The sequence below is a fragment of the Gracilinanus agilis genome, chromosome 3 (assembly GCF_016433145.1).
Source record: "Gracilinanus agilis isolate LMUSP501 chromosome 3, AgileGrace, whole genome shotgun sequence".
NCBI lineage: Eukaryota > Metazoa > Chordata > Mammalia > Didelphimorphia > Didelphidae > Gracilinanus > Gracilinanus agilis.
This window is the reverse complement of record NC_058132.1, coordinates 612342256-612365735: the sequence shown is the minus strand read 5'-3', so window position 1 is coordinate 612365735 and position 23480 is coordinate 612342256. Positions and strand designations below refer to the sequence as shown.

General features: G+C 38.0%; 1 protein-coding gene across 1 annotated transcript in view; it reads left to right on the top strand.

Moving 5' to 3' along the window:
• MREG (melanoregulin) overlaps positions 1-23480 on the top strand; it is a 72119-nt gene that overhangs the window by 7863 nt on the left and 40776 nt on the right. The window contains exon 2 of the mRNA XM_044667523.1: positions 16605-16764. Coding sequence (XP_044523458.1) covers positions 16605-16764 — 160 coding nt within the window. The remainder of the gene's footprint in view (positions 1-16604; positions 16765-23480) is intronic.

Below are 23480 nucleotides of genomic sequence, written 5' to 3'. Positions count from 1 at the left end.
ATCTGTAAAATGAGCCGGACAAGGAAATACCAAACTACTCTAGTATCTTTGCCAAGAAAACCCCAAGTGGAGTCATAAAAAGTCAGACAGGACCAAAATGACTGGGCAACAATATAGATGAGGAAACTTGAGACACAGTGAAGTAATTTCCCTAAAGCTGAATAGATAGTGTCAGAATTAGAATTGAATCCATATCTTCACTCTAAATCCAGTACTACTCTAGAATGGATATCTAATTCATGATTCTTTAATAAGCTATGTTCCCTTTCAAGTTTTCCATGTTTCATCTTCATTGCCTGCTTTTTTCTTGCCTCAAAGTCTATCTGCAATCCCCATGGATATTAGTATACAGATCTGTGGCTCCGAATTGAGAATAAATGTCTGTTGGATAAATGTTAAATAGGCATGCTTCACTTTATTTTCTTAAACACTTTCCACTTACATTATTTTTATCTTTTGTTTTTTATTTTGTTTTATCACCTTTGTTCTCATTTTTTATTTGTTTTTATATCACCATTTCCTGTATGTCTCTTCTTTTCCCTCTCCCTTTTCCCCTTACTCCAAGAGAGCTATCTATTGTAACAAAGAAGAAAAAAGAGAAGAAAAAAACATCAACAGAAGTAGCCAACTTGCTATTTATATATATATATATATATGTATATATGTATATATGTATGTATGTATGTATATTTATATATATGCAAGAGGATGCATGATCCCCTTGCTTCTGCAAAGAAGGAAGGAAGGGAGATGCAGTCTCCTACTCCTTCTTTGTTGAATTCAGTTTGTTGTAGTTTTCCATTTCATTGCTGAAGTCATTGTATATATTATTTTCCTAATCCCATTTACTTCACTGTTCATTAGTTCATTTAGGTCTTCCCATGTATTCATGTCATCGTTTCTTTTTTATACACTACTATTCTTTAACATTAATTATTAATTCTTTAGCATTAATATTAATGTTCACATATCACTGCTGGTTTAGCCAATCCCTGGCCAATGGGCATTGACTTTGTTTCCAGTTTTTGGCTAATACAGAAAGTAGCATATTTCATTTTAAATACATTGTTTGGAAACTTTGGTGCTAACCCTTTAGAAAAACAGTGTAGCCTTCACTTGCTTCAGATGACTCCTGTCTATACAAAAATTGTTTTAGGGAAGAGTAGATCCCAAATGGAGTGTGTAGGCAGCCAAACTGGCTTGCCCTGTCACCGCGCTTCAAGGAAATCAACTTGTTTGTAGCAGTCTTTTTTGGTGATTCAGGGGTAGGATAATAATACCTGACGTTTATATAACCCAAATAATAGGATCTTATACTCAGCTAGCACTTTAGGCATGCATGACCTCTTTTGATCTTCACAACTACTGTGTGCAAGTATTGTCATACTCATTTTATAGCTGAGAAAGCTGTGGTTCAGATGGGGGTTAAGTGACTTGCCCCAGGGTCACATGGGATTTTAAGTGTTCTAGCCAGTATTTGAACCCAAACCTCTTTATTTCAAAACCAGCTCTCTTTTTAGGAGGCCATACCAAAGATACCGAGGAAGCATCCCTTACATTTGTCATTCTTGCTTTAGGTCATGGGTACTTAACTTGGGAACCTAGAACTTAAAGAAAAAAAAGATAACTATATTTCAATAGAATTAGTTTCCTTTGTAATTTCATGTATTTTATGAATTTAAAAAAATTCTGAGAAATGGTCCATAGGTTTCACAGGACTTCCAAAGGGTAAAGAACTACTGCTGCAGTCTTCTGACCTTGAGTAAGTCATTTCTTTACCGTGCTGGAGATTCACTTTCCTCATTTGTAAAACACAGATCCTTTAGTCTTTGGGGGTTCTATTTCTGGGTTCAACACCCAGCTTGAAACCCAATACTCTGCTGATTCTCCAGCCTTCAGTCCTTCTCCACCCAACCTGGAAGGGCTTTCTGCTCTGTTTGAAAGCATCTATTTGAAAGCATGCTGTTGCCTGGGCATCTGGCTGAGGATCTCACGTGGTCCACTGAATCATTCAGGCATGTGCTCTCCCCACACCCAAGCAAGTACATTCATAGTCAATTGTTTGCCTCCTCCTCAGTGCCTCCTCTTCACCACCAGTCCTGAGGACAGTGAAATCATACCTTGAGATGAAAAAAACAAATTATATGTCAGCTTGGCCTATGGGAGAAAATTCCTCCAAATACAAGAGCCATTCTAATAACTTCAAATCATCTTCAGCAAGTGCAAAAAGTGAACCTTGTGACTGCAGCCTTCAGCCTAAACGATGCATTCCTTACAGTTTAAAACAAAACAAAACATTCCATAGTTGGGAATTTCAGACACATGCTTGATTTAAGCATTTCTCCCCTAGTTAAATACTTTAATGAATAGCAAAAATATTGGGTGCCTGCTACATGTCTAGAACTATGCTGGATGATGTGGGAGATGTGGTTAAATTATAATATTGACTCCTACTTTCAAGGAGCTTATGCTGTAGTGGGGAAAAATAATTTATACATACTTAATAAATGCCTTTTTCTTACTTTTCAGCTCCAGAATTCTTCTTAATTGAATAATGCAGGTTAACAAGTTTTGGTCAGTTTCCATTGAATTCAATTCAGTTCAACAAATACTTGTTTGGAATCTCACATGTAGAACCCATGGGGAATATTGTAAGATTGCCCTTGATCATAGCAGAGTAGATTTAAAATTGAGAGGGTCTATAGAGGCCATTTCACCCAACCCTGTGTTTTTTTTGAGGCCCAGAGAAGTTGTTTGTTGTTATTGTTGGTCAGTCATTTCAGTTGTGTCCCACTCTTTGTGACCTCATTTGTTTTCTTTAATTCAAAGATACTTTATTTCCCAATTACATGTAATAACAATTTTTAACATATGTTTTCTGAAATTATAAGATCCAAATCATCCCCTCCCTCTTTTTCTTTATTCCTTTTCTTCCTTCCAATTTGATCTGGATTATACATGTATTATCATGCAAAACATACTTCCATATTAGTCATGGTTATAAGAGAATATGCCTATAAAACCAAAACCCATTTGGATTTTTCTGGGCAAAGGTACTGGAGTGGTTTGCCATTTCCTTGTCCAGCTTGTTTTACAGATGAGAAAACTGAGGCAAACAGGGTTAAGTGAGTTACCCAGCTTCACACAGCTACTAAGTGTCTGACCAGATTTGAAGGTAGGACTTCCTGACTCTAGGGCTGCCATGCTATCCATTGCATCACCATTTGACCCAATACACTTTCCTTTGTCCCAAGCCGAATCTTCTAATGTCTTTTAAAATATAAGGAAACCAGGAATTTGCACCATTTGGTGGTTTTTGGTGAGGATATATTTGTTTCTAACCATATTAGAATGTGGCATGTGACATCAGCAAATCATATACAGTTGTAGATTTATTTATACCACGTGGAATCATTAAAACTTGCCCTCCCACTGCCTAGTTTTGATTTGAATTCAAATGGATAAATGATTGTTATTTTCCCTATAAGAATATACATCCTAAGATTCATTGTATTTTTTATTGCTGTGGTACACCTGTACCATTGCCAAGGCACATGCAGCTGGGTGGTAGTGGAGTGGTTAGAATGTTGGGCTTGGCATCAGGAAGACTTGAATTCAGACCCAGCCATCAGATACTTGCTACCTGTGTGACTGTAATTAACCCTGTTTGCCTCAGTTTCCACATCTATAAAATGAGCTGGAGAAGGAAATGGCAAACCATTCAGTTCTAAGAGAACTCCAAATGGGGTCATGAAGAGTCAAATCCAGTTGAAACAACTGAACTGAACAAGTGTAGTATACCATAGGAGGTTCATAAATGCTTGATGATGGATTCTTTTAAAATCTCTTTCTAAGTAATATATTAGAAATCAAACAACCATTTGGAGCTCTACCCATGAAATGATCAAGATTTTGGTATGTGCTATTCACAGAGTGGGAGTTATTAGTTCGTATTTCTAAAATATTTGTTAGTGCCAGATGCTGGCTGGTGGCTATAGAAACAGTTTAGTTTCTTCCTGTTATTTTCTTCATTTTATATTTTCTCCATGGCCTTATTTTTGGCACACCTGAGATTATTGTTTGTCCTACCTTATTTATTCATTTCTTCTCCCAATAGCTATTTTATATATATATATATATATATATATATAATAGCTCCCAGAAGCTGCTGCTTCTGCCCAGATTCTAAGAGCGTGGAGTTTCCTGGTCTGAGCACAGGGGCATTTGGCATTGGGCATTACTCTGAAACGGCATATCAATAGTGCTACCAGGGGAGGCTCTCTTTGTTTTTGGAGGATGATCAAAGTAATACAGCTATGAGTAGAAGATCTGGGGCTAGAATCCAGGCATCCTACATCGTCTTCGTCTTTGCTTTCCAAAGGTTCTTTAGCAACTGTAAGAAGTTACATTAGAGGGGGCAGCTAGATGGCTCTGTGGATTGAGAACTAGGCTTGGCATTAGGAACTCCTGGGTTCAAATATGGTTTTAGACACTTGTAGCTGTGTGACCCCACCAAATCACTTAAACCTAATTGCCTANATATATATATATATATATATATATATATATATAATAGCTCCCAGAAGCTGCTGCTTCTGCCCAGATTCTAAGAGCGTGGAGTTTCCTGGTCTGAGCACAGGGGCATTTGGCATTGGGCATTACTCTGAAACGGCATATCAATAGTGCTACCAGGGGAGGCTCTCTTTGTTTTTGGAGGATGATCAAAGTAATACAGCTATGAGTAGAAGATCTGGGGCTAGAATCCAGGCATCCTACATCGTCTTCGTCTTTGCTTTCCAAAGGTTCTTTAGCAACTGTAAGAAGTTACATTAGAGGGGGCAGCTAGATGGCTCTGTGGATTGAGAACTAGGCTTGGCATTAGGAACTCCTGGGTTCAAATATGGTTTTAGACACTTGTAGCTGTGTGACCCCACCAAATCACTTAAACCTAATTGCCTACCCTTTACCACTCTTCTGCCTTGGAACCAAAATATAGCATTGATTCTAAGATGGAGGATAAGGGTTTTTTTTTTTTTAAAAAGAAGTAGCTATATCAGAGGTGGTATAGTCCAGTCCCCTTATGTTTAAAGATAAGGAGATGAAGGTCTGGTGAAATGTCTTGCCCAAGGTTACTGTCCTGCAAAACTTGTCTTTGATCTCTTTGGTGTTGGGCTGCAAGAAGAACAATAACAGTTGGTTGGGGAGGCACAGGTCAGGCCATACCAGAGGAGTCTGGAAGGATCCAGGCAGGTAAGGATAGTACAGGATTTCTGAAGGTTCAGGCAGGGAACCAGAGTCTTGGGAGGTCAACCAAGGCAAGGAGGGGCCACGAGTAAGTTGATCAATAGAAGCAGCAGCAGCAAACTGGGTTGTGACCTCTGATCCTTGGATAGACTCTTGATTTTCTATTCTTTGTTCTCCCCTGGTGGACCTGGGCTACCCTGAGGATTTTGAGAACAAGTAGGATCTCTGAGTGAGAAGGTGTTATTCTACTCCACTCTGCACCTGACCAATAGTACATGTATAGGCATGGGTATGTTTGTGGGGGTGTGCTGTGACTCAAAGGGCTGATGGGACTTTAGAGGCCATTTAGTTCAGCCCTCTCATTTAGCATATGAGGAAACAAATCAGACAGGTGGAAGAGATGGTTTACAAAGAGGTCAAAGATAAGCACAAGTTCATAGGATTATAGATAATAAAGCTAGAAGGGGGCCATGTCTGTTCTGTATCACTTTACAGATGAGGAAACTGAGGTCCAGGGCTACTCCAGGTCACATAAATGATGAACCTGGATTTTGACTGAAGATCCTGGCCTCTTTCTACTGTTTACACTATTTATGGCTTCATTTCTAGGATTATTGCTCATCCTACCTTCATTGTTAACTCTTCTCCTAATATCCATAACCTGCTGCCTCTGCCCAGATCTCAAGAACCTGAACTTTCCTGGCCCAAACACAGGGACATTGGGTACATGCCAGCAAATAGTGGAAAAACAGCCAGGACAACAAATGTGGATAATGGAGTCAAGGAGGGGACAGGAGTCAGCAATGGTGGAGATGAATAATGTGAAAAGCCAGAAAGATGCTTCTATTAGAAGAGTTCCAGTGCAGCAATGGTCTGGATCCAGTGCAAGTAGCAAGAAAGTCTGTCTCAGTTTCCTCATTTGTAAAATGAGAGGGTTGTACTTGACCTCTGCAAGCTCTTCCAGCTCTAAATCTATGATCATTTGAAGTAGATCCTTCTAGAGACAGGATCACTATGCAAAGCTTTAGGAGATATTGATGGAAGAAAAGAAAATGACCTCTGACTCAAGGAGCTTATATACTAATGGGTACATTACAATACAGAAAGAGGGAAGCTGAAAAGTTTACTCTTCTGAGGCAGCTGGGTGGCTCAGTAGATTGAGGGCCATGCCTAGAGACAAGAGATCCTGGGTTCAAATTTGGCTGCAGACACTTCTTAGCTCTGTGACCCTGGGCAAGTCACTTAGCCCCCATTGCCTAGCCCTTACCACTCTTCTGCTTTGGAACCACTCGTAGTATTGATTCTAAGGTGGAAGATAAGGTTTTGTTTTGTTTTTCCCTAAAAAAAGGAAACCTTTCTGTGGTTGATTTGGGGCAGAGAAAACAGGGGTCAGTCCTAGAAGAATTGACCTAAGCCCTGGGATGTGGGAAAAGGCATTTGGCCAAACCTAGCTCAAAGTATGCTTGCTATTCATTCACTATTCAAGCATGAGTTGTCCTTGAACTTTCCCACCTTCTTGCTTTTGCCCATGCTGTTTCCCTTGTCTTCATGGGGGCAATTTCTCTCCCTCTCTGCAATATCCTGCTCACCCTTCAATGTCCAACACAAATGCCAATTCCTCATCCAATCTTTTCTCATTTTCTCCTTTTCCCCAAAAGCCACATGTGATCTCTCTGAAACCTGAATAGCAGTTTTTTTTCCCCTACCTCTCCCTGGAGACTTATCATATTTTGCCTTGTGCTTTCATTACTTAAGTACTTGTCTCATTGACTTTCTCTTCTCTTCTCTTCTCTCCCTTCCCATCCCCCCCATTCCCACCTATATTATAAACTCCAGGAGGAAACTCTGTGTCTCAGTAAGTCTCAGAGAATGAATCTTATTCATCTCGGTCTTATTGGCAGCCAGCAATAGCATGCCCACTAAAAATATGTTGAATTAGGCTAATTATCTGTAGCTTTTTTTGGTAAGCAAATCTGGTAATGGAATAGCTCCAGATTCCAAGGAAAACCATTATATTTAGATTACCAGGAAATACCCAGTCAACTGATATCCAGATTTCTGTTGAAAGGGGAATTTTTTCTGTGCTCCTTTGCTTGGAAATTTATTCTCTTTATATAGGAAAAAGAATGGATATGTCAAAATGGCTAAATTTACACGATTGACCCTTCTGAAGGCAGTGGTAGGTGATTTAGACTAGTAACCAGAAGATCTGGGTTATGGTGTTGGTTCCACCATTTTATTAGCTGGATACAGATGACAGTCTTTCTGAATCCCAGTTTTCTGACCTATAAAAAAAGAGGGTAATACTTCTATTAGATGAGAGGGACTGAGATATGTCATAGCCATAAATGTGAAATAAGTTATGGATGAATGGGATCAGGGTTGTATAGCTAATAACTAGCATTTTAAAAGCATCTAGTATGTGCTAGATATTGTGTTAAGTGCTTGATGAATATTTTCTCATTTGATTCTCAAAACACTGGGAGGTAGATTTTATTATTATCCCTATTGTTTAGTTGATAAAACTGAGGCAGACATTAAGGACTTACATGAGGTTACACAGTTAGTAAGTATTTGAATCCAGATTTGAACCCAGGCCTTCCTGACTTCATTATAGTGCTCTTTCCATGATGACTTCTGTGGCATTACATATAATGGCAAAAACAACCATGGAATCTTTTACAGGAATATAAGCAAATCATTTAATTCTATGGAGTCTCGACTTCCTCATCTATAAAACGGGGTTAATAATATCTATAGAACCTCCTTTCAGGGCATATGAGTGGCTCAGTGGATTGAAAGCCAAATCTAGAGATGAGAGGTCCTAGGTTAAAATCTGATATCAGACACTTCCTAGCTGGGTGACCTTGGGCAAGTCACTTCACACACCCATTGCCTAGCCCTTACTGCCCATCTGCCTTGGAACCAACACACAGTATTGATTCCAAGACAGAATTTAAGGGTTTTAAAAAAAAGAATATACCTTTCAAGGTTGTTGTGAGGTTCAAATGAATTAATATAGGATGCTCCCAAAATTTCAATTTGTGAAGGCTTAAAACTTCACTAAGAGGGGCATCTGGGTGGCTCATTAGATAGAGTGCCAGACCTGAAGATGGGAGGGCTTGAGTTCAAATCTGACCACATATACTTCTCAGCTGTGTGACCCTGGGCAAGTCACTTCACCCCATTGTCTAGCCCTTACCTCTCTTCTGCCTTGAAACCAATTTTTAATACTCATTCTAAGATGGAAGGTAAGGGTTTCATTTAAAAACAAACACTAAGACTTTTGTGATATCCTGTATATGTAAATTACTTTTCAAACCTTGAAGTGCTATACAAATTCCAACTCTTCTTATCATATCTGTTGAAATAAAGGGTTACATTTTTTTAATTTCAAAAGGGAAAGGGAGTGAGAAGTTCGAAAAGTTGATCTGGAGCTCAGAGTAAGGCACATGATAGGACATGAAGATCATGGACCATGAATGGAGTGTAAACACCATCTGTTAAGAGGTTATAGTAATTGGAAGCAAAATAGCCCAGAGGAAATTCTCTGCACTGATATACTGTTAGTAAGGCCATACCCAATTATACATACATACATATATATATGCACATATATATATTTTAAACCCTTACCTTCTGTCTTAGAATCAATATGAATTATTAGTTCCAAGGCAGAAGAGCATTAAGAGCTACATAAACAGCGTTAATTAAGTGACTCAACAGGGTGAGACAGTTAGTGTCTGAAGCCAGATTTTGAACCCAGGACCTCTGGCCTCTAGGTCTGACTCTCTATCCATGGAGCCACCTAGCTGCCCTACCCCTAAATCATAATTTTCATACTCCATAGCCTCTGTTAATGTATCTTGAAACCCTCATTCCTAAGTATCACCTCCATTGGTCCTGCCATGGAATGAGTGTCCACTCTTTGAATGAGTGGACAAACTTATCCCATCTCAGCCTCAATTTCCTCATCTGTAAATGGGGATAATAATAGCACCTATATCCCCAGGTTGTAGAGAGGATCAAATAAAGTAATATTTATAAAGCACTTACTACAGTGCCTGGTTGGTACATAGTGGGCATTTAGTAAATGCTTGCTCCCTTCTCCCTTCCCTGACTCTAAGGTCAGAGGGATATCCATGGGACCACATCGCCATGCTCTGACCAGCAAATTGTTCTCATATTAGTAGATCAAGGTCCAAAGTAATGCTGGAAGCTATTCTAAATTAGGTAGGTAAGTCTTTTATTTTGCTTTCAAAGATGTTAACTTCATAAGTGTACTTCTCTTTGTTTGGATAAGAGGCAGCTCTGATTTAGGTTGGGAATGGACGACTTTCTTGGTTAACTTTTGAATTCTCTTCATGCTCCTTTGAGCTTTAGTCTTAAGCAAATAGGAGAAACACAGCCATGGGACCTTGGGAGGTAGACAGTTTAGGTTCCTGGAGTTTAAGCCATCAACAAAAAAAACCTGCCCTTATGAGGCTTTGTGGAATCCAGAACTTGAATTCAAGTTTAGTGGTGAGGGTTCATTTTGAAACTCAACTTAAAGAACGTTTTTCTTCCCACTGATTAGGCTTTTGGACAGTATAATGTTTCTCCCAGAGTCCCTGGCAAAGATGGTCAGCCTTTCTAAATGGTTCAATATCTTATTAGCTGAGAAACTATTAAAGCAAAATACCTAAGATCAATTTGGTAATTGACCCTTAGGGAAGGTAGGGTAGAATTTCTGAGACTTTCTCATCCTCTCTCTAGGAGTTAAAAGCATGATGTTCAGTATAGAATATCATGGGGGCCTCTCAGTGTGCCTTTGAATGCCCGATGCTAATAAAATATTTATTATCAGCAGATGGTAGTAGGGATGGTGGTGGTGGGGGGAGTGTATGAGGGGGCATAGTAAAAGTAGTAGTTCAAACCCGGCCTCAGCCACTTCCCAGCTGTGTGACCCTGGGCAAGTCACTTGACCCCCATTGCCCACCCTTACCAATCTTCCACCTATGAGACAATACACCGAAGTACAAGGGTTTAAAAAAAAAGTAGTAGAAGCTCTCTTTTTCTTTAAGAACTATGTATTTAATTCTTTTGTTGTTGTTGTTGTTGTTGTTTTGTTTTGTTTAAACCTTTACATTCTGTCTTACTAAGTTTTGATTCTAAGGCAGAAGAAACAATAAGTGCTAGACAACTGGAGTTAAGTGACTTGCCCAAGGTCACACAGCTAGGGAATATCTAGGGTCAGATTTGAACCCAGTTCTTTGAGACTCCAGGCTTGGAGCCTTATCTACTGTGCCACCTAGCTGCCCCAATGTTTTCAATTCTTAATTCAATGCATTTATTAGGTGCCTTGTCTATTTGAAGCACTGGGCTACGTGCTTGAGATTATAAAGAATAAAAACCAGGAAAAAGTCCCTGTCTTATTAGGAAATACAGAATTAGTAAAGAGTGATGGTGGAAAAAGAGAAACCCAGGCAAATTTAGGGAGGGAGAGAAAGCACTTTTAGCTGGGAGGGGATTGAGGGAAGGGCAAACTTAGGGAAAGCTTTGAAGGAAGTCATGCCAGATAGATCTAGGTCTTGAAAGAAGAGGCTGAGAAGAGGAGGTAATAAAGTGGGAGGTGGAGGTGGAGAGGAGGGGACAGAGAGTAGAAATGGTTTCTTTGTCTAGAATAATTTCCCCCTATTTTCCTAATCCTTCCTGAAAATTTTAAACTCTAAACTCCAATGGCTATTAGACTACTGTATGTTTGCTTTTAAAAAAGTGCCCCTAAAAACCTTTCTAAAAATCTCAGGACAATTCTCTCCCTTTTCCATTCCTTGCCTCTCTTTACTGCGCCTCCCCCCACCCCTGCCCCTGATCTTGGCATTTTTTTTTTCAATTATAGTAGAAACAATTTTTGACAATTGATTTCTGACATTTTGTGATTCAGATTCTCTCTTCTCTCAACCAGTAGATAAATTATCTGATATGGTTTATACCAGTGCTCTTATACAACACATAATTTCGTAGTCCCCATGCCATGACATAAGACACATATCACACATATATTTAAAAAAATCTCATGAAAGAAAGTGAAAGATGGTATGTTTTGATCTGCAATCAGATTCCAACAGTTCCTTCTTTGGCTTTGGGTAGTATTTTTTCTCATGAGTCCCATGGAGTTATCTTGGAACCTTGTTTTGCTGACAGTAGTTTAGCCCACAGAAATATTGTACTGTAGACACTGTTCCCTTGGTCCTGCTCACTTCACTTTTCATAAGTTCAAAGAAGTCTTTCCAGGTTTTTTTTTAACACATCTTATCTCTTCTGCCACCATAGCATTCCATTACAACCATATATTACAGCTTATTCAGCCATTCAGATGCCCCATCAGTTTCCAATTCTTTGCCATTACCACAAAAGCTTCCAAAAATATTTTTGTACAAATAGGTCCTTTTTTCCTAGCTTTGATCTCTTTGGGATACAGACCCAATGCCATATTGCTAGTTTTATACTGTTTTTGGTGTAGTTCCATATTTGCCTCCAGAATGGTTGTATCAGTTCACAGTTCTACCAACACTGTATTAATGTCCCGATTTTCCCACTTCCTTTTCAACATTTATCATTTCCCTTTTTGGTCATATTAGCCAATTGTGATAGTTATGAGGTAGTATCTCAGATTTCTTTTAGTTTGCATTTCACTAACCAGTAGTAATTTGGAGTATTTTTATTATGGATATTTTAATATGGATATTTATATTATGGATTTTTATATGACTATCGATAGTTTTGATTTCTTCATCTGAGAACTGCCTCTTTATATCCTATGAACATTTATCAATGAAGGAATACTTTGTATTCTTATAAATTTGACTCAGTTCTCTGTATTTTTGAGGAATGAGACCTTTATCAGAGACACTTGCTATAAAATTCCCCCCAACATTAATGCATTGCTGGTAGAGTTGTGAATTGATCCAACCATTCAGGAGGGCAATTTGGAACTATGCCCAAAGGGCTTTAAAAGACTATCAGCCTTCTGATCCAACCATAGCACTACTTGGATTACACCCCAAAGATATAATAAGGAAAAAGACTTGTATAAAATGCCCCCCATTTGTTGTTTCCCTCCAAATCTTGGGTGCATTGGTTTTGTTTGTACATAAACTTTTAAATTTAATCATCCATCCATATGATTAGATTTTACACTTCTTTATTCTTACCTTCCTAATGATCTAAGTTATAACAAATAATTGTCTGTCTTTTAGTTCATTTTGTGGATTGACTTTGTCCATGGTGTGTTGGAGGATAATGAGTGAAAATCCTCATAGGATATAGGGAAGAGAGGGGACCCAGACAGTGGGAGATAGGCTCATACTGGTGGTCATCTAGCAAACTGGTTGTGGATGATGAGCATCAGAAATCTAGGCAGGCAAAAGTTTCAGTCTGGGAAAATCAGCTAGAGTATGGAGGAACAGGTAAGAATTTGTAGGAGTAAGCGGACAAGATCTGAGACCAAGAAGTTAGAGAACATCAGTAACAGTTGAGACGCAATATCACTGTATTGGCAGCCATTCTCTTTATGCTTTGTTTATGAGCTCTGGACTCAGTGTTGACTGTGACAAGAAAGAAATAGTTCAGTAACAAATGGACAGACTTTGCCCCTGATTGGAGCAGGGGCAGAGGCGCTAACGTCAGTGGGAGGACCTCACCAGACTTCTTGGCAATTTTAAATGTCAAGATTCTGTCTTTCCTTACATGTAGGAAGAGACTGTGGCTCATGGTATCATACCTAGAAAAGAAAAGGAAATTGTGGTCTGGCATAGAAGTAGTAGAAGGCTCATGGTCAAGAGACTTTTTTCATTGGTAAACCAGCTTAGGTCCTGGCTAATTCCTGATTTTTGTGCTGGGAGGAAGTTTGTAAAAGGTGATGAAACTACTTATCTCTTGGACCTTCCATAGCAATTTTGGATACCAGTTCATTTTTTTCAATTCTTTCTCAATTCTTGAGAAATAGAGCTGTGGTATAATGAAGAGGGGAAGTGGTATAGTGAATATGTTGCAGTTTCCAAAGTTAGGAAGACCTGAGTTCAAAGCCTGCCTTATATGCTTAATATACATAAAATTAATTAATATGTAATATATAATAATATGAACATGTCACAACCTTATTTGGCCTCAGTTTCCTCATCTTGGAAAGGGAGATAATTTTGTCACTTACTTCACAAGGTTGTTATAAGAATAAATGAGATAACCATGTAAAGCATTTTGTGAACCTTAAAGCACTATATAACTGGTAGCTATTATTATTATTCTATAAGTACTTATTGTGTACCTTCCATGTCCCTAGTATAGAGAGATAAGCAAGAAGATCCTTTAGCAAATGTTTATTAAGTGCCAACTGTGTACATAGTGCTCTGTGGGAGATAATAAGAGCTAACATTTATATAAAGCTTACTATGTGCTAGGCACTATGCTAAATGCTATACAAATATTATCTCATTTGATCCTCCCAACAGCCTTAGGAGGTAAGCGCTTTTTTATGCCCATTTATAGATCAGAAAACTGAGGCAAACATGTTAAGTGACTTGCCCAAGGGTTACACAGATAGTGAGTATCTGGGACTGAATTTAAATTCAGGTCTTCCTGAAATAATTTAGATAAGACACTGTCTCTGTCTTCATGGGACTTTAGGATTAGTGGGAAGACAAGCTATAAACACTTTGTTGTTGTTTAGCCATTTTTCAGTTGTGTCTGACTCTCTGTGACCCTATTTTGGATTTTCTTGGCAGAAATACTGAAGTGGTTTGCAATTTCCTTCTCCAGATTATTTTACAGATGAGGAAAGTGAGACGAAAAGGGTTAAGTGATTTGCCCAGGGTCACACAGCTAGTAAGTTACTAGGTCATATTTGAAGATAAAACTTCCTGACTCTTATCTGTAATTATAATAATGTAGTAGGGGATGATTGCTTTAGAGAAGTACAGTTCTTTGTGAGGTCTGGGTGGGAGGATCATCACTAAAAAAGTCAGGTTTTCTTCTCGAACTTGGGGGGTCAGGGGCCATGTCTGTTTGCTCTGTGTTGCTTCAATTTTGGTAAAGGTGCTGTTAGAGCAAGCAAATATGATTCTTATCCTCAAAATGATTTTTTTTCTTTTGGGAAATAAAGTTTTCCATAAGATCTATTTATTAGGCAAATGTCAAGGCTAGCACAGACTAATTAAGATATTTACATGGCTCCTAACATTATCTTTCCTTTGAATACTAGATAGCTAAATTCACATTAATGAAGGAACAGAAAATAGCTGAGCATTTTATTTGGACCAAGAAAAAGTCTAGATTCAGTGATTCCCAAAGTGGGTGCTACTGCTCCCTAGTGGGTGCTACAGCGATCCAGGATGGCGGTGATGGCCACAGGTGCATTTATCTTTCCTATTAATTGCTATTAAAATTAAAAAAATTAATTTCCAGGGGGCTAAGTAATATTTTTTCTGGAAAGGGGGTGGTAGGCCAAAAAAGTTTGGGAACCACTGGTCTAGAATATCAGCAGATATTTTGAGTTGGATGGGCCCCCCAGATCTTGGGATCCCTGTGGTAACAGTACTTCTTGTGAATCCTCATAAAATTGGATAAAAGAGAAGTTGAGTCAGTTGGCTGCCCAGAGGATATAATTCTGGACTTTTGAGTCAGGAAGATGAGTGTGAATCTAGTTGTGTGAACCTGGGCTTCTGCCAGCCTCAATGTCCTCATCAGTAAAATGGGGACAGTAATAGCACCTACTCCCCCTCTGCACTCCCAGTCTTGTAAAGATCATATGACATAGAAATATGTAAAACACTTTGCGAACATTAAGGAGCCATATCAGTGTTAATAATTAGGCATGATTCAGAGGAATAACTATGGAGGAATTTCTTTATTGCAGCACAGCATGGACTTACCTATTTGAATTTCAGCTAATTAATTTTTACACTGTAAGTGTGACAAGGGGAGTAAGGGACATCTCTGGCACAGAAATGCTTATATAGTTAAGTATAAGGCCATAAGCCTTGAAACTGAGGAACTAATCTACTTGATCAACCTCATGAAACAGAAATAGTATATTTGCCTGGAGGAAAAAAAAAACACCTATTAGACCAAATGAAGAAATTAAAAGTGAGTCATCCATTACTTATATAGAAGATGTACCCAAGAGGAAAGATCTTGGTAAGACTCCCCTAAATCTTTCCTGTATCTCCTAAGTAATTTAAAATTTCCCGACAAAGTTTGCTAAGCCATTTTGGCCCTGGGTTGTCCCCTTGCCCTTTTAATACTATATTAATGATTGGATGATTTTTAGGTAGTTTCCTTGAGGAAACTGGAGCCTTTGTGAATAGTCCCTTTTCCATTTGTGGCTCTCTTCTCTGATTCTTTCGATCTGCCTCTATTCCTCCTTTTAAAGACCAACACCAAGGGTGTAGCCCAAATATAGGAAGAAGCATCTTCATGTGGTATTAAAAGGGCTGGGAGATTGTCTTCCCACAGCAAGGAGAGTTCCTATTGAGCTTACTTCATCATTGGGCATGGCTCCTTAAAGAGACAGAAGTTGGGTTGAGGAATTGTAGCAGGGATTACTTTCATGTATAAGTTGGACTGACCAGAGGGCCCCTGAGATTCCTTCTAGCTTTCAAACTCTGATTCTGAGAAAGCCTTGCCAGGCCTTCCTGGTAGTAACCACTTTGCTTATGTATTTGGGCACTTTACTATAACCTCAGAAATTTGAACTAAGCCTTCAAAAACCATTTTGGATTTGGGAAATTGGTAGCAGGTAGACCAACTACCTAAACTAACTACCCAAAAGTATTGCGACTTAAGTAATATACATTTTTGTTGATTTTTTTAAATAATTTTATTTAATCACTATTATCTAACTATTCCTGAAAGGCTAATTGTGTAAGTGAAAGCTTAAAAGGTACTCCAGCTATCCCTTCCAAGTTGGGACTTTCCCATGATGATTTTGATATATCATGGGTCAGCATAAGAAACTAGATGGGAATTTGTGGGGGGAGTTTTGTGGAAGTCACAAATGACATGCCAAGGCTAGCTGATGACACACAAAAACAATAGGAACTCAGAAATGAATAACAGATATGTGTAGTAGTATATAATATCAACATTTCATCTTTTAATACCATAAACATACAGTTTCTTCTTTAAAGTTAAAAGTAAAAAATTAAAGTTTGTGAAAAGAATTCAAAAACCAAAAAACTTTATGTGGATTTTCCAGATTGTGGGGGTGCTGTGTCCCTAATCCTCATGATGTGGAAGGGATACATGTACACATGATCATTCTCTAAACTTATTGTACTTTCTACTTCTTCTCCCTTCCTCTTTTCCCTGGTGCTTTATTTTAGTGGCGGCAATCCGTATTCCTCTTTTGGAGCAACTCTAGTGAGAGATGATGAGAAGAATTTATGGAGTATACCTCATGATGTATCCCATACAGAAGCAGATGATGATAGGATACTGTATAATTTGATTGTCATTCGAAATCAACAGCCCAAAGATTCAGAGGTAAGTCAACAAGCAAGTAACTTTGAAGAGCCCAGTCTGCACATTGTCAGGTATGCTTGGATCTACCTAAAATGTCAGAAAGTACAAGTTTTCGACTGTTTGAAGATGTTAGTTTTTATTCAAATATATAATAAGATGATGGTCTCCTGCTTTTGCAGTGGTAGAGGAAGAGAGGTGGGAAAGGGGGTAGGATTATTAGAAATGATTTTTAGATCACCAAGAAACTTTAGTTTGATTACTGATACTCCAAACAATGAGCAGTGGATTTTAAATCTCCATATTGCTGTAGGAGCTGAATTTATTTATCTGGACTTTTTTGCTGTGTACTATAGTTGTTATAAATAAAACCAGAAGGAAGGAGGAAGTTGCAACAAGGTGGAAGGATAGCTCACTGCTATTCCTTGGTGAGGTGATGAACAGAATTGGTGGGAGTTCTTATCATTTGCCTAAAGGCAACAAGAAACATTAATTATGGGATGTTTGGTCATCCCATATTACAATATTAATAATTATTATTGAAAAAAGATGATCATGAAAGTAATTATAATCTTTACACCAATACTGTTTGCTAAGGATAATGAGAATAGAACTCTAAGAAGAACGTAATAAAATGCTGCCAGTTAAACCAAAATATATTGTTTTGCAAGATAACTTCAGGACCAAAGTGGGAAAAGTTGAGGATGGGGAGAAATATATGGAAGAATATAGTTCAGAAAAAAGAAAAAAGATATTTTTAGGTTACAAAAAATATAATCTCAGTCTTGTGACTTTATATCATGAACACTTTATTGAAAGGTTCTGGACATGACAAGTAGCAAATAATACCAAAAAGAACAAAATAGATTATATAACAAAAGAAATGAAAAGCTTTGTTAATGATATGAAAGTTACTCTGTCAGTAACTTGTGAATAGGCAGACCATCAAGATATTAAAGTTAAGATCAGAATTGTTGTGAAACGAAAAGAAAGAATAACAATGAGAAACACAGTTGAAACAATTTAATCTTGACCAATTAATTGGAAATCAAAAATGAGAAATGGACAACAGAAGTGATATCAACACTGAATACAATAATTTTATTCAGAAATTTATCTAGTGTAAATTAATTGCTTCAACAAGGACTCCAAAGAGCCCAGAGGAAGTAATTACCATAGCAAACACTGGACCAATTACCAAATAGAGAGAGATGTCTACCAAAGGCAATCCTGAGTTAGAATGCACACTAGTTTGTAAAATTATATTTATAAGGATAATGGATGATCATGGGTGACATTATATCATAAAGCCATGAAAAGAAATGGAGGGTTAAAAAACTGTTTTTCAAGATAGCCAAATAAGCAGTCATCCCAAGGGCACTCAAGCATAAAAATGGAAAGAAGACAACAAAGGAATCTCTGTGAATGGTGAGGTATTCCAGATACTTCTGTTTACATCTATTTTATATCTTGGAGCATTGAGCTTCAAGACATTACAGAACCTCTTTGAAGATAGTCTAAGCACTCAGAGGTATCTGGTTTGCCTATTCTCATAGTAAATATTTGTTTGAAGAATGAGTATTGTTCAAATTTCAGCAGGCATTTGAATGGATATTTTATAGAGCTTGTCAAACAGTTTTATCTGGAACAGATAATACTGATGGACCGTGTCTTGGATCTATAACTGAATAAGAGAAAAAGAGTGGCCTGGATTGCCTCAGGGGAATTGTAAAGTAAAATTAGTAAATTTGACATTTCATATAAAAGCAAAGGCCCATCTTTTAATACTGACCTTTTACCTGTGTGGCTTTATGGCAATAAAGACATGTGGTACCTTGCCTGTGAAAAATTAAAAATGAGTATCACATAGAGGACAGCGAAGAAGCTCATAGTGGGCATGATCAGACTGCAACTTAAAATCAATGAGGAACTCCAAATTACCACAAGTTTACGATGACTTAACGACTGCAAATGGATGCCATTCAAATGTCTGAAAATACTCTCTTAAGTACTGTTGAGCAAATATTCCACTAGAAATATTACCCAATTTATTTGACATTCTCTTTCTTCATAAATAATACAGAATCAACTATGCCAGATTGAATTATCACAATTTTTGAACTTCTGGAGTCCAATTAGCTTTTATTGGAGAGATTTTGAAAGTTTTCATTTAAGAGACACTGATTTTGGACATAACCCAACTGTGATTTCCAAGAGCAGCTTTTAGCACACATCAAAGCAGTTCCTGCCTTTATGAGGAATGAGTTTAATGAGATCTTACTAAGCAACTCCAGGAGGCTTCTAAGCCCTTAACGTTATTGACTGACAAATTAAGAAATAGGTCAGAAGGTGAGGAATTAGTGTTTTGAGAGTATTTAGCAGCTGAGCATGACAAGGCTTGGCAATTTTCCACCTTCATTCAAAAGAAAATTTTGTAGGTAGCATTTGCCAATACCTTATGATAGACGTTCTAATATCCATTTATCTAAAATGTCTGAGTGTATGGAGTATGCAAACTTCTCATTTTCTTGAGACTTACAGTGAATGAGAAGAGCAGTAAACTTGTTTTCTTGGGCTTTGGTTATAGAAAAAGTATCTGTGTACTTGATGCATCCAAAGACTCTTGGGTAGAAAATATCTTCTATTTGCCTTTAGTACTTGTGCCATCTTTGTTATTGTTCTCTGGTGGGGGAAGTCCTAAACCTCAGCCCCACTTCATGTGTTTGAGGATAGTGATGTGGATGAATGACTGAGCCAGTAGATGGGTAAGTTTGTCATCATTAGAAGTGCATGATTGGGGATTGTTAGGTGGCTCAGTAGATTAAGAGCCAGAACTAGAGACAAGAGGAATTGGGTCCAAATTTGGCCTCAGACACTTTCTAGCTATATGTCCCTGGACAAATTACTTAAACCCAATTGCCTAGCTTTTCTGCCTTGGAACCAATACTTATTATTGATTCCAAGATAGAAGGTAAGCATTTTTTTAAGTATATGATTTTGGTAAAGAAATAAGATACATATGAACTTTATAATGTCAATCAATAAACATTTACTTAATGTTTATTATGTACCCGAAACTATACTGAGGATACAAATAAATAATAATACTTAGTATTTATGTATCAATTTAAGGTTAGCAAAGTGCTTTACAAATATTTTCTCATTTTATCCTTGTAACAATTCTGGAAAGTAGATATTCTTATTATCCTCAGTTTATAGATGGGGAAACTAAAGTAGTCAGATATATTTTACCTTGAGTCATTGAGTTAGGAAATGAATGAGCTTGGATTTGAACTCAGATGTTCTTGACCCTATATTTATAATCTAGATAGGTATAAAAATATATAGCTCAGAATAGATGCTTAATTAATACTACATAACTATATCAATACCCATATCTATCTGTCTCTATGTATCTGTGTATGTATCTATGCATCTTTGTATCTGTTTTTCTATCTATCTATCTATCTATCTATCTATCTATCTATCTATCTATCTGTCTGTCTGTCTGTCCTTCTGGTACTGAAGCAGACATAAAAGTTATTACACCTCTGTCCTTAGGGAGCATACAATCTAAAAAGGGAATCAGGTCTCAAGATAGCTATAATTCACAACATCTGCCTCATGTTATAGATCTTTGCATAATTTTTGTTCAAGTGTGCTTGCTGTCTTCTCTGGGGGTCTCAGTTTCCTCATCTGTAAAATGAAAGGGTTGAACTACATGCCTTCTAAGGTTGTTTCCAACTCTTCAGTTGTGATCAGAATCTCTGCTAGAGAAATAATTCAGTATCTTTGTATGTGTGCCAAAGCACACGATTGTTTCCCCTGGGCAGAGGGAAACAAATTGTCATCAGCCTGTTGGGGGAAGATCAATTTGTGTTTCTGCTCACTTCTCGTCTTTTGCCCCTCGAGCCTTCCCAACCAAAGCAGGAATAAGAAAGCCCTTATGTAGCAGCTCTCAGTTCCCCATGCATCCTTGTAACTAAATCTAGAAGGGGGAACATTCTCCTAGCGTGGCGTATGTGGTGAGCAGGGCAGCCAAGACAGAGAGTCCCTAGGGCTCATAGTCACATTTGCCACACTTCCCTGTAGAGTGACTCAGTTTTTAAAAGACTACGTAGGAGGCTTTGTGTGCCATGAGAACTCAGGTGAGGCAGGCTTCTAGGTCTGCTTTCTGAGGCCTGAGCCAGGCCCTCTCTCACTTTTCCCATTAACTCACAAGGCTGATTCCATGTTGAACATTTCCAGTACTTCTGCTGCTCCTTTTTAATCTGCCATCCTTAAAACAGTGGAATTTAGTCTTATTAGACTATTAAATTCCTTGTTTAAATGTAGCTAATCCCCCCTGCTAGCTTATTCATCCATGCTGCTGACCAATGGCAGAGACTGAATTAAAAAAAAAAATCATTCCAATTATGAGGCCGTTTAGCGTTCCCTCCTGTATAGGTGATTTACTTGGTGCAAATTTTCACAAAGTAGAGGGTTTGGAGGGTGTTCAAAAAAACTACTTCTTTGAGGAAACCAATTTAATTCAATTCAAATTCAAGAGACCTTTCTTTTTTCTTTAATGTGTACAGTTTTATTTGAACTGGTCTTAAGTCGGTCTATAGCTAAAGCTCCTACCCCTCCCCCAAGTACTGTCACCAATCTCATTAAACTCCAGGGGAGACCGTAAAATCTTCATGTACATTCAAGAAACATTTATTAAGTACCTACTCTATGCTAGAAACTGGGAACAGTAAAACAGAACCCCAAACAATCTCTCAAGTTTATTTTATAGGGGAACACAGGATATAAAGGGTTAATGAAGTTCAAGATAAAATGATGACTGTACTAATTAAGTAGAGGGATCAGGAAAGTCTTGTTCAGGGAGGGGGGCATTGGAGCTGAGCTTTTTAAGAAATATAGAATTTTGGGGAGCAGCTGGGTGTCTCAGTGGATTGAGAGCCAGGCCTGGGGACAGGAGATCCAGGATTCAAATCTGGTCTCAGACACTTCCTAGCTATGTGACCCTGGGCAAGTCACTCAGCTCCCATTGCCTTACCTGTACCACTCTTCTGCCTTGGAACCAATACACTTTATTGGTTCTAAAGCAGAAGGTAAAGATTAAAAAAATAAAGAGTTTCTGTGAGGCAGGAGTGAAGAGAAGAAGCATTCCATTCATGGGGGACCACCTATGCAGACACAAAAGTAAGAGATCACATGTAAGGGGTATGACCTGTAGGAGCTTGGACAAATGACTTAACTTTTCTGGGTCTCAGTTTTCTCATCTATAAATGAAGGACTTGGTCTGTATCTCCTTTTAGGTCTCTTCTTGCCATAAATCTATGTAATTATCAGGGCAGAACCGGAACCCAGGTCATCTGATACCATATAAGGAATTTTTCTGCTATTCCATGTTGGACCCTATGCTGATATTCTAACTTCAGAGTCAAGAGTTTATAAAAAGATTTAAGTTTCATAGCTTACTGTGGTGGGTTTGTGTATACCGAGAAGCAGTGGTGATTCAATTCCCAGCTTGACTTAAGCAAATCCATTTGAATAAATCACATGCACTGTTCATCTTTCAGTAACATCTAATTTTCCAGAGACTAATATGTGTGTACATGTGTATACTTCATCAGCCAAAGAGTAAATAAGCCAAATAAAAGAGAATTTAGACTACTAATAATGGCTAACATTAATGTAATGTTTTAAAGTTTAGAAGGTGCTTACAAATATTAACTTGTTTTATTCTGACAACAACTGAAGTAGACAAAGGTCAAGTGACTTGTCTAGGGACATACAGCTATTGAGTGTTGGAAAATAGATTTGAACTCAAGTCAACAATGACACCAAGCTGCTTTAATTCCATTTAACCAAACAAGTTAAATTAAAACTAGTTTTTTACAAAGGATTATGGCTTGAACAGAAGAATTCTGAAGATATAGCAATAATAAAATTACAAACATTTCACAGGTAATTCAGTGCTCTTCCTCCCCCCCCCCCACATTCTCTTCTCATCGCATCCCCACTATTTCCCCAATTTCTAAGTAATAGGGTACTAGTTTTGGAGTGTAAAGGGTCCTTAAGAAGTCATCTAATTGAATAGAAGAGGAAATTGGGCAATTTGCAATGACTTGTTTAAGGATTGATAAGTAGTAAATGGCAGAATGAAACATTCAAACTCGGGTCCCATGACTGCCAAAATTCAACATTTCAAGATCAAAGCTTTTTTTCTCTTGGACCATAATTGACCCAGTTCTCCATTTTACTTCGCTAGAGTGTATTTGGCTTCATAGGATTTGCTGGGGAAGACAGAAGGTCTTCTTGGCTGAGAATGAAGCATTTTTACATTCCGTTCACTATTCAAAATAGTCATTTTCTGTCTCAAGTCAGCTTTAAAGGCACATCAAAGAGATCTAGTCTATTTTGTAAGGCAAGCTCATCCCAGCGCCAGAGGCAATTTTCAGTAGTAATAGACACTCTTTTTGACCTAGTCATTTTTGCTTTACTGAAGACCAGATATGTATATGTAAGTTGTATGTCTTTTACTCGTGTTTATTTGGGTTCTGCAAGAATTAATTTTTTTTGATTGGATTCAATTCACTTCAATCTAACACCTGCTCTGGTCTGTACAGGGATTTACCTGCAACATTCTAGGTCTTTTGTTCCACCATCATCTTTCCCCCACTAGATATGAAAATGATCCCTCTTCTCCTCTCCTCTCCTCTCCTCTCCTCTCCTCTCCTCTCCTCTCC